Source organism: Chrysochloris asiatica, unplaced genomic scaffold (assembly GCF_000296735.1).
Source record: "Chrysochloris asiatica unplaced genomic scaffold, ChrAsi1.0 scaffold00097, whole genome shotgun sequence".
Lineage (NCBI taxonomy): Eukaryota > Metazoa > Chordata > Mammalia > Afrosoricida > Chrysochloridae > Chrysochloris > Chrysochloris asiatica.
In genome coordinates, this window is record NW_006408615.1 from 8,158,496 (window position 1) to 8,170,995 (window position 12,500).

The window sequence follows — 12,500 nt, forward strand, 5'->3', positions numbered from 1 at the left end:
CTTTCCCCCACGTGTGTGTTGTCCGTGTCTCCCTGTAGGAGTATGAGCTCCTTGAGGATGTGGACGGTGGACTGTTTGGTACTGTGTCTGCGGAAATGTGATTCATGGGCACACTATTTATTATTACCTTTTCTTCCTATCTTTTAAGACCAAAGCAGAAGGCTACGGATTGAGAAGTAGTTTGTGAGCAGACTCCTGAGTATCTTATAACCAAAGTGACAAACAAAAATTATCAGGACTTGGTGTGTGTTTCTGATTGACTGATCCACTGTGTGGAGCCGGCTGATGGCTGAGGTTCTAAAGAGCCAGGCAGTCGAAGGGGAAATACGCTTGGAATGGAGGAGCAAAGCCATTCAGGCAGCTCAGAGCAAAGTCTTTTGGTGTCTCTGGAGGGGGCAGTGGTGCCAGATGGGAGTGGGAGCAATAGGTGGGCAACCAGGAGGACTCTGGAGTAAGCACAGTGACTTGTACCCTAGAAGAGAAAGCAGCTGGGGAGGGGCTCTGGATTGTGAGGTCAGTTTGGACGTGTTGACGTTCCTCAGCACGTGCCTGTCGAGGTCTCTGTAAGAGAAAGCACTTCTGGGGTGGCCCAGGTGAGCCCTTTGGGTGCAGGTAGGATTTGGAGGAAATCTAAAGGCAAAGGCAAAGGAATATATCAAGTTAGAACTCACATTCCTCTTAAACAGTCATTGTAAAACTCCAGCACAATCCATCACCCTTCCCTAAGCCCCTGATGATAAAGTAAGTGACTGGGCATTAGGCTGGTCAGCCTGTGGGTCCTTGTCCACCCTTGAAGTTCCATGGTTCTGGGAAGTCCAATCGGCAGTTGGAGAGAGATGGAAGTGAACGCCAGGTGAGGTTAGAGTTCCGGCAGTACAGATTTGTGGGTAGACACCATGGACCTGGTCACTGGAGACCCGAGAAGAGTAAATGACCTTTGGGGTCAGAGAAAACAACAAGGGGGTTGTGAAGGGGCAGAGCTGAGCAAGGAGGGACGGAAGGTATCCGTACACCTGTGTGTGGATCACGCCGTATAGAGAGCAGTGTCACCTCCCATTAAAGAGAGTGGGGGGTGAACAGCATCAGGTGACACAGAGAAGTCCAAGACGACCCGTGAACTTGATAGTACCACAGTATCTGCCAGGTTTGATGCATGACAGAGAGTGTCTCAGTAAAGGGGGGTGGGCCAGGCGAGCAAATGAAACCAGGCAGGTCCTCATTTGGGCCACATACACAGCAACTCAGGAGCGAGGAGGAGCCCATCCCCTCAGCACCGGACCACCAATTCAGAAAACACGAAAATTGTTGGCCAAATGCCAGAAGTCAAAGGTTTCTGTACTTCACCCACAAGTGCTGCTTTGAACTTGACCTTCCTTGTATGGTCCACGGGTCAGCAGCACAGTACGGGTGTCTAGGGTCAAGCTGGCCACAACAAATGTAGCAACCAGTAGGCGCTGGAGACTGTTAGTCACCACGGAACTTGAGGGTGGCCCGGGATAGCTGAGAGTGATAACGTTCCTCAGAAGGGATTGAAAAGAGACACCACGTGGGTCGTAATGACGACTTGTCTAATTTATGGATCTGCCTGTCTGTGAACTGGCTTCACTGTCTGCTTTTGCCACACGTTACTGCGCAGGGCCTTCTAGGCGAGGGACAGCTCCAGGCGCTGGATCTCAGTGCTGGACCGGGCAGTCCTACACATGATGAAATAGAAATCAGCAAAAGTCACGAGGCTCCTCAGAGCAGCCCAAATCAAAGACAGCTTTTCCTGTCCGATATAGCCGCTCTGACGGCGCCCTGGTGGGGCGCCGAGAAGTCAGCGGTTCATACCCACCAGTCCCTCCTCAGGAGAAAGATGAGGCTGCCTGTTCCCATAAAGATGTTCCATTCGGAAACCTGTCAAGTCAGTTTCCTTATGAGTAGAAACTGACTCGGTGGTGCAGTGGGGGTTCTATGTTTGTTTGAGAGGGGGTGGTAACAGTTAATGGCTGTTGTCCTATGAAAACTGGTGTTCACAGAAGAAATAGCTCCAGATAAAAATAACTTAGAAAAAAGACAAGTATTAAAAACAAAAGGAAACTATGGCATCAGAAAGACTTGGGTTTGGATGCCAGCGTTTCCAAGAACCAGCTGTGCCATTTTGGATACGTTACTTAGCCTCCTAAAGCATCGTTTCCTCCTGCCAGATGAGATGGTGACACCAGCATTGCTGTGAAAACTCCAGTTGAGTCTACGTGCAGGCGACCCACTGGTCATTACCTTCATGGTGGCTGGTCACCGTGCTGCTGACCCACAGATGGGCAGACCCAAAGCAACCCTCTTGAGTGGATCACAGAAACCTTTGACTTCCAGGATTTAACAAACAAAAATTGTTACATTTTCTCAACTGTTAGCATAGTTGGTGATGTTAGACTTTGTTGTTGTTTTCTTTGTAAGCACTTTACATATATGTTCCACAGCTAGCACTTATTGCATTTTCTGTCTCTCCATCTTGGTTTCCTGGGGTCTCTAGGGAAGAAATTCACACAAGGTTCTGTATGGGGTCTTGACCCTTAAGCAGGATACATTTATCACCCACACGTGGACTTGACTAAGTATCGAGTCTGAGCAGATGTGCAGCTGTGGTCCCATTGTGGGAAACAGTTGGAGTGAGTCTGTACTTGGTTGGCCTTGCCGGGGGACAATCTTGAGTGTTCTGCTGAGTGGGGGTGACTGTCTTGGGTGCAGATCTGAGTGTGGTGGTTGGTTATGTGCCGTGGAGTCAGCTCCGGCTCATAGTGACCTTGTATGGGGTTTCCAAGGCTGTAAATCTTTACTGGAGCAGAAAGCCTCATCTTTCTCCTGCAGAACAGCTGGTACTTTCGAACTGCTGACCCTGAGGTTAGCAGCCCGACTCTTAAGCACTACGCTGCCAGAGCTCCGTAGATCTGAGTGTGGAGAAGTGCCAGTGGCCTAGTATGGAGTGCCACTCAAGGGAGCAAGGCAACTCGAGGCAAAATCCTGGAAGAGCAACAGCTAAGCACTTGGCCATTAACCAAAAGTTAACGGTTCAAACCCACCAGCGTGTCTGCAGAAGAGAAAACCTGGTGAACTGCTCTTGTGAAGATGTAGCCGAGGACACCCCCCTCCGGGACAGTGCTACTCTGCCCTGTAGGCTCGCACTGAGTCGGAATGGACAAGTTTGGGTGGGTGAATGTGGGGACCTCCACGAGCAGCTCACACTTGGCTGTGGTCTAACTCAGGGTCTCAGCCTGAGAATTGTAAGCATATCAGAATTTTGATCATCTTTCCATCCTTACCAGCCCAACCTCTGGGAATCAGCCCGAGACCAAGACTGAGAATTCTGTGATCCCTGCTTTACCCCTTGCTCCCGAACGAGTTCCTTTCATCTGCATTTCACTCCAACTTGTAAACTCAGAAATGAAAGTTTTGATTTGCTGTTTCCTAAGACGCTTCATGTTAGATGATGCTCTGCCTCCACCCCCACCCATCCTGAGAATAAATGAGCCTTTGTTTTGTAAACTGCAAAACAAAACACAAAAAAGTCAAAAAGCATTTATGTGAAAATAAACAAGGACTTCACAAATTTAAGACGACTCCCCTAATGTGTGCCTGGGGAAATCAGGCTATAGTTTAAGAATTCAGCTAGACCAGATGGGAAATACACTTTACTAGGACTTTGCAACAAACGTCCAGTACTTTCCTGCACCAGGACCCCTGAGACAGATGGGAGGAGGGGAGCCCCTCGGGAGACGAATGAGCGCGTTTGGTCGCAAACGTCAGTATTTATTAATTATTTTTTCTTTCTTTCTTTTAAGACCAAAGCAGAAGGTTACGGATTCAGAACTAGCTTGTGAGCAGGCTCATCAGTATCTTGTAACCAAAGCGAAAAACAGATGGCCAGACTTGTCGAAGGTAAGAAGGACGTGTCTTTCCTCAAAAGGAAAGAAAAGTCAGGGATGAAGGCTCGCTGGGATGGTCTAACTGTTTAGACCCAGCTGCTGAGCTGCAAATGCAGCCCTGCCCACCGAGTGTGGTGGCACCTCTGTTTCTGGAAATATTTGTTTGAAATTCTCACCTCCACCGTCCGTGGCTGTTGGGAAAGAGAAGTGATTGTCGGGACAGAAGTACCTGGTCAGTTTCATATCCGGTCAGAATTGTTGTTGTTGTTAAGCGCTGTTGAGTCGGATCCAACTCATAGCGACCCTGTATAGGGGTTCGGAGGAGCTGCTGGTGAGAAAGCATAAATGGAAACTATCTGAAGCTATAGTACTTTTGGAATCCTGATGTAGAGATATAGGATAAGCACAAGAATATAAGGTCAGTTTGAACCGCAAGGTTGGCGGTTCAAACTCTCCAGCCACTCCTCAGAAACCCTATACAGGGTCGATGTGCGTCAGAACCAACTCGACAGCACTTAACAACAACATCATACTTTTAGGAGCCTTGGTTGCATAGCTGGTTACAAGTTGGGCTGTTAAACAGAAGGTCAGCAGTTTGAATCTTCCGTTTGCTTCATGGGAGAAAGATGAGGCTTTCTGATCCTGTTGAGATTTTCAGGGTCACTATGAGTTGGAACTGACTCGAGAGCACACAACCACATCATCTTTTATTTTACACAATTATGTTTGAAAGCGCTGTTAGCTCCTATATTGACAAAATTACTGAACGCGAGATTGCCCAAAGTACACAAGGTCTGCTGCTGCGGTCAGACACATTGTGACTGTGGGGTCGGGGTGGGGCTGCGAGATCTGAGGATCCGGGACAGTGGACAGGTGGGTGCACCCTGGAACCCAGAACATGGGGGCTGCAATTGAAAGCATCCCGAGCAGACCCTGTGAGACAGAAACGTCCCATTCGGTTTCTCAGGTCAGGCTGGAAGTCGTCATGGAAGCTGACGGTCACATCCTTCCCCTGAGGAGCGGCTGGTGGGCTCACATGGCTGACCCTTTATGTCACAGCCAAGTGCTTAACCACTGTGCCACCAGGGTTCCTCATGTTTAATAAGACCATGGCAGCAACCTCCTGGAAACCTTGTCATGGTATGTTGGAGACCGGTTCCACTGTGTTCCTTCGCGTCGTCTTCTGTGTCTCTTGGCTCTGTCTTGACCTGATGTGAAGTTCTGGCTGTTCCGTCCTGCCAGCAGGCTCCAGGTCTGCCTCTTGCCAACACCGTCCACTTGGTTCCCGAGTTGTGGACCCAAGGCCAGCTGTCAGGGACCTGTGAGCGGCAGAGGGGAGGAGACAGACTGTGGAGGGTGCGGGTCCAGAAGAAGCCCTCTGTGAACTTGGTCTGTAGAACTGGAGCCCACATCTGGCCCATGGCCCAGCCTGAAGCATTGTGAGAGACTGAGGCCAGGCCAGCCCTCGGCAGCCCTCTAGGCCCAGAGCAGCAGGACACGGCTGGGTCATAACTGAGGCCCACAAAGCACTGTGCTCCTTCAGCCCTCCAACTCCCTCCAAGGATGGCCTGTGTTCCTATACCCTTGGTCTCTTCCCCTCCCCCTCCTAAGGTGCCCTGGAGCCCACAGCCCCAAAGTGCTGCCACTGCCAGACCCAGGAGCTGCCTGAGAACCGATGCCAGGCCCCTGCCCAGTTCCCAAGGAGCCCTGGTGGTGCACTGCTTAAAGCACTCTGCTGCTGACCGAACTGTCTGCAGTTCAAACCCACTTCCCACTCAGCAGGAGGAAGATGGGCCAGTCTGCTTCCCCACGGATTTATAGCCTCGGAAACCCCACGGGGCAGTTCAGCTGTGTAACAAGGCGTCCCTATGAGTTGAAATCAGCGGACAGCAGAGGATGTGGGCTTGGTCCCAGCTCCCAGCTCCCACCCCCACCCTGATTTAGTCCGCCCTCATGACTGGGCATGGACTGTCTACAGAGAGCCAGGTGGTCACCCTTGTGGCCATCGGTGCCTTGGAAGACAGCAGCTTGACAAAAGCTGTGTTCTTCAGGCTCCCAAGTCTGCTCTCTGGAGATGCTGCTCCGCCCTGGGGCCGGCTCTCTTCCCTTCCTCCTCTGGCCCCTGTCACACCCCGAGGGCCTTCCAGACAGGCATGTCCAGCCTCAGACCCTCGTATACTGTGTCCTATGCAGACACAGCTCACCCCAAGTCCACCCCACCCCTTCCTGGACTGCTTAAAGTCAGGTGTGGGAAAGAAGAGATGCAGGGGGTCACCTAGTGTACAGGAGAGGGCCCAGAGGTGTGTGGAGGGAGGAGGGCAGCCCCCTACTTGGTCTGAATTGAGCATTGGGCACCCTCCCCCCAGGTTTCAGCACCATCACACTGTAGGTGCCGTCAGGTCACCGGGAAGGGGTTTTGATTCTACACCTACAGGAAGTATTAGTCAAGTGGGTGTGAGGTGAGCACTCTGGCCTCATGGGGCCCTGCCCTTGGCTTGTGGGCACAGTTGTCACGGGACGTCCTCTTTAGCTGCATTCTGCACCTCGCAGATTACATGGGGGTGTTCACCACTCAGAGCCTGCTTACAGCTAAAGGGTGTGTTCCTGAGTGAAACCATCTTTAAATACTCACCTGGCAGGCTACACAGCCCCGCTAAACAGGGCAATGAACGCCAGCTGAAACCCAGGTAGTTCCATCAGTGGGCTTCCAACACCGATCTCTGTTTAAGTACTTTCCAGCAAATGTGTGTTGTGAACTGATTATGTCTGCGGCAAGGTCTGAGGCTCCACAGACATGGTCCCTGCCCCCAGGAGAGTTATGGTCCAGGGAGGACCCGAGACTTAAGGTCTCAGTACCTGCAATCACTAGGAAGACCTGAAGGTGCTATAGCAGATGCACGGACAGCTTGGGTGTAGTGGGGGCACCCCAAAGAACAGGTCACTGTTGTTGAAAAAGTCTGGAAGGTTGGCATGAGATAGCCTTAAAAGATGAGCAGGCGTTGGATGGATGGATGGAGGGGCAGAGGAGGCTTTCGTTAGGGGTGGCCCCAGGTACAGGAGTGGGAGGAACATTGAGTAGTGTAGCAAGGATGCATCCAATGGACCGGGCTGGGGGGTTCCCATGCAAGGCAGGGCTGAGGTAGGCAGGGCCCAGCTCACAGCTGCATGCTTAAAGGGACGTCTTGGGAATCCTTCAGACTGGGGACAGTGGAGTATGTAGAGTTTAAATAATATTAAAGCTTCACCCCTGGAACTTCTATCCAGAGTCAGAATAGAACATCATCAGTACCACAGTAGCACTGTGAGATAAGTACTAGACTGCTACCCAAGGATTAGCAGTTCAAACCCAGCAGCCACTCCTTGAAAACCCTATACAGGGTTGCTATGAGTCAGAACTGATTCAATGGCACTTAACAACAACAACATCATCAATACCTTAGACTATGGGTTGACACATGACTTCTGTCATAGACCAGATACTAGATATTTCGGCTTTGAAAATCAGAAGTCCTCTTCTGACTCTGCTTCTCCACCCTGCCCTCATAGTGCATAAGGCGTCACAGAGAATACGGAAATGAATGGATGCAACTGCTTTCCAATAAAACTTTATTTATAAAGACAGAGGGCCAGGCTGTTGTCTCTTACTCCTGACTCTGAGCCAGAGGGAACCATGAGTGTGGTTTCATGATAACCACATCCTTATTTTGTTTAGCATTTGCTTTGCCAACTACATGCCTGTCCCAAATCACACATTGTTAGTTTTCCCTGCTTCTGAATTCCATGTGAATGGAATCATATTGGTGCATTCTTCTCTGATTTCATTTCCTGGCTCAACAATGAAGCAAGACTAGTGTCGTACTGGAGTGCTGGGGTAGCGCTGTAGGATCAGCAAGGGACTGCTAATCACAAGGTTGGTGGTTCAAACCCAACAGTAGCTCCTCAGAAACCCGGTAACAGGGTCGCTGTGAGTTGGAATCGACTTGATGGCACAACAAGTATTCTCGAGCATGTGTCTCCTTGAATGAGTTCTTGCATACATTTCCAGGGTGCCCGTGCAAAGATCCCTCTGCAGACCCATGTGGCGGTGGCCTTGCCGGGTCCTAGGGTGGGGCTACTGTCACAGAAATATCTCTGGGTGGGAGAGTGGCTTTAATGAACAAAAATCTATTTTCTCATAGTCTGTACACATTGCCAGAGGGTGTCCAAGGCTGTCAACCTTTACAGAAGCTGACTGCCAAGTCTTTCTCCCGCCGAACACCTGGTAGGTTCGAATTGCCAGCCAGGTGTTGGAACCCCTGTGCCATGGGAAGCCCTTTCTAGGGGTCCTAAGGGAAAGCTTTCTCTCTCTTCTGGCTCTGGGGGAAGGTTCCTCTCGGTTCCTTAGCGATCTTCCTTTGGTGTGGCATCTCAGCTTGTTCCTGTGTGTTACCTGTTCTTTCACATCTCAGAGGTAAAGATTCTCGCCCCACTGACATGGCCTCATTAACATAACAGAGAAAACTGTTCCCGTGGCTAAGGAATTATTTGGGGACACAATTCAGTCCCTAAAGGTATGTTCAATTCCTTCAGGTAACACCACACCTCTCCTTAAGAGCTCTACCAACTCCCACACCCATCAGCAGAGTGAGGGCTCGTCCCTGGGGCAGTACCGTTGGATCTAGAGGATGAGAAGGAGCCCTGGTGGGGCAGCGGAATAAGCATTGGGCTGCTAAGGGACAAGGTTGATGGTTCAGACCCACCAGCCGCTCCACCGGACAAAGATGGGGCTGTCTTCTCCCACCAGTATGTATGAGCACGGTCTCAGAGACCCTCGGGGACAGATGCTAGGTGCAGGAACCACCTCCATGGCGGTGGGCTGGGTGGGTGTGGTGGTTGTGCTGTGGAGGGAAATACTATCTCATTGGGGCTTGGGTTTTCATGGTCTGGCAGTTAAAGCAATGGAGCCCTTTGTCATGGGTTTCTTCATTAGTCAGAATTTCTTTTTGTGAGGGTTTTGAAACTTTTCACGATCTTAGTTCTGGCCTGGTGTCTTTTTCTTACGGACCAGTGGGCTCTCTTACAGTGGTCTGGGGGCTAGTCTGTGTTGGCGATAGGTGTTCCTAGCATCTTTGCCAGTTTGTGTTGTATTCTCACCCTCGTCATAAGGAGTCTCAGTGAGGAGAAATTCTTCATCACATCCATTCCACCTCCCCATCGCCCACGCGTGCAGAGCAGCTCGGTGCTCCACAGGGACTCAAGGCTGTGGTCTTTTGGAAGCAGATCTGTAGGCCTGTCTTCTGAGAAGGCCCTGCTTCTGGTAGAGCGTGTACTTGTTTGTCCCATGCAAGACGCCGTAACTCGTGACTTAGCCGTGTCATTGTTAGTGCCACAGAGTCAATTCTGAGTCATGGTGACCCCGTGTACAATAGAACGAAACACTGCCTGGTCCTCCACCAACGTCACAATCGTTGCTATGCTTGAAGCCATTGCTGCCACCACTGTGTCAATGCATCTCGCTGGGGGTCTTCCGCTTTTTCCCTAACCCTCCACTTTACAAAGCATGATATCCTGCTTCAGGGACAGGGCCCTCCTGGCAATATGCCTGAAGAATAACAGATAAAGTCTGGCCATCCTGGCTTTCAAGGAGTATTCTACCTGTACTTCTTCCAATATAGATTGGTTTGTTCTTTTGGCAGTTCATGGCACTTTCAATATTCTCCTCCAACACCATAACTTAAATGCATCAATTCTTCTACAGTCTTCCCTATTCACTGTTCAGCTTTCACATGCATATGAGGTTATTGAAAATAACATGGCTTGGGTCAAGCGCATCTCTTAGTCCTCAAACTGACATCTTTGCTCCTGAACACTTTAAAGAGGTCTTAGACAGCAGATTTCCCTAATATGTTATTTGATTTCTTGACTGCCGCTTCCATGAATGTTGATGGTAGAGCCGAACAAAATGAAGTCTTTAACAACTTCAATCTTTTCTCCATTTATATGGGTGTTATTTAATGGTCCAGTAGTGAGGATTTTTGTTTTCTTTTCATTGAAGACTGTAGTATTTGATATTCATCAATAAGTGATTTACATCCTCTTCACTTTCAGCAAGGAAGGTTGTGCCATCTGCATATCACAGGTTATTAAGATGCCTTTCTCCAATAATCTTGATGCCACATTTGTCTTTATATAATCCAGCTTCTCAAATTACTCAGCATACAGATTGAATAACTATGGTGAAAGAATACAATCCTGGTGCACACCTTTCCTCATTTTAAACTATTCAGTGTCCCCTCTTTCTATTTGAATGACTCTCTTGGTCTAGGTACAGATTCCTCAGAAGTACAATTAAGTGTTCTGGAATACTCATACTTCTCAATGTTGTCCATAGCTTGTCATGATCCACACAATCAAAAGCCTTTGTGTAGTCAATAAAGCACAGGTGAACATCTTTCTGATAATCTCTGCTTTCAGACAAGACCCATCTGACGTCAGGGATGATGTTCCTCATTCTATGTCCTCTTCTGAATCCGGCTTGAACCTGTGGCAATTCCCTGTCAATGTACTGTTGCGGCCATTTTTGAATTATTTTTAGCAAAATTTTACTTGTATAGGTTTGTTGTTATTGTTGTTGTTAAGTGCCATCAAGTCGGTTCCGACTCATAGAGACCCTGTATAGGGTTTCCAAAGAGTGGCCAGTGAACTTGAACTGCCAACCTTGCGGTTCAAAGCGACTTTGTAGTCCAGCACAGTACCCCACAGCGCCTCACCTGTGGCACGAGGCTGTAAATCTATACAGGAGCAGAAAGCCTCCTCTTTCTCCTACGGAGTGACTGGTGGATTCGAACTCCTGACTTCGTGGTTAGCAACCCAATGTGTAAGCCACTAGTCCATTGGGTTCCTGACACTTCTCTGTGGTTGGTGGTGGTTGGTGGTTATGTGCTTTCAAGTCAGTTCCAACTCCTAGCTACGCTGTACAGGGTTTACGAGGCTGTTAAGTCTTTACTAGAGCAGGAAGACTTATCTTCCTTCTGTGGAATGACTGGTACATTTGAACTACTGTCCTTGCAGTTAGCAGCCTAGCTTGTGAGCCACTATGCTACCAGGACACCTAGCTGTAGACATATTAAAAATGACTGCCGTCACTATTTACAAGAGCAAGAATGTGGAGACAGCTTAAGTGCCCATCAGTGGAAGAATGGAAAAACAAACTGTGGTTTGGAATGGAATATTATGCTACCTTGAAGAATAACAAGGAAGCTGCAAGCCACCATGTAACATGGATAAACCTTGAGGACATTAGGCTAAGTGAAATTAGTCAGTCACAAAAGGAGAAATTCTGCATAGGACCATTATTATAAAAGATTAAGAAAAAGTACCCACACTAAAAGGGGAAAAAAAATTCTTTGCGGGTTACCAGGGTATATGGGGTGGGGTGAGGGGAGGGAGAGGAAGTTGGAACACAGGGTAGAGAATAGACACAGGATAGTTTGGGTGCTGGGGGGCCTGGGCTGCAATACACTAGAAGGGGAAGGGGAATGGAAGAACAAGACAGATGGGAGAACAATTAGGCAGGTTTGCATGGGCTAAGTGGGACAGATGTAAATAATGATGTATGCACAACCTTGGAACAACAGGGCTCTGGGATACAGGGATTGAGGCATGGTTTGAATGGGTAAAACAGGGGCAATAATGTTAAAATGCTTGGCTGTTTTTTGAATCTTGGTTTCCCTTACCTACTATTGTGAAGTAGACACTTGAGGGGGAGAGAAAGGAATAGCCAGAAATGTCACCATAGAAAGCTGGTAAGTACATCTTTAACCTATAACTGATTGGAATACCTAAAATGGGGCTAGAACCTGCACAGTGAAGGAGGCTTCCTGCAGAACCTCTGCATTACGTAAGACCATAGGTGGAATCCAGATCCCCATCCAGAATCTTCTGAGGTGGGAAATTTCCACTTGAAAGTACAAGTAGGCCAGCCTAGCACAGCTAGAAGAACAGAAGATACTTCTTGAAAGAACAACCAGCAGGAAAAATTAAAAGCAACGGCTGTCTGACTGACTACTACAAGAACAAACAAGTTGCTCACCTGGGAGCCATCAAGGCAAGTGGTTGGGTACCTTCAGGGCAAACACCCTTCCAAGACTAAGACTCAAGAGGAATACACGAGCAGGCATGTGGTCTGGCTGGTGACCACCGATAAGGGGAAGTGGAGGGAAAAACAGCAATGAAGTTGTGAGCTAAATCAGACCACATTCAATGGACTCCTGTGAACCCAGGTGGAGACCTGGTTGGCCAGCAGTATGGCAAGACCTGGGGACTCCTGGGGCCAGTGACAGGGACATGGCCACAGAGGACTAAAGTGGAGATTGAAGCATCCAGCTGATATGAAGTAAGGGGCAATACACAAGAACACCCACACTTGCAGATAGTACCCATTTGATCTGACTTCAATGGCCGGATGATCAGAACTCGACTAGCGGGAGAAAGAAGAGGAAAAAAGAATAATCCGCTACAATCTGATGAACTTGACCTATGCTTGTGTATATAGTAGCTCAAAAGTGGAAACAAATCTTTACAGCGAAGATCATTCCCACCTCCTCGGTACACAGGGTT

At 48.9% G+C, this 12,500-nt stretch overlaps 1 protein-coding gene across 1 annotated transcript in view; it reads left to right on the forward strand.

The window, feature by feature from the left end:
* Positions 1-12,500, forward strand: part of EFCAB6 (EF-hand calcium binding domain 6) — a 322,393-nt gene that overhangs the window by 210,788 nt on the left and 99,105 nt on the right. The window contains 1 exon segment of the mRNA XM_006866905.1: positions 3,819-3,915. Within this exon segment, the coding sequence (XP_006866967.1) occupies positions 3,819-3,915 (97 nt within the window).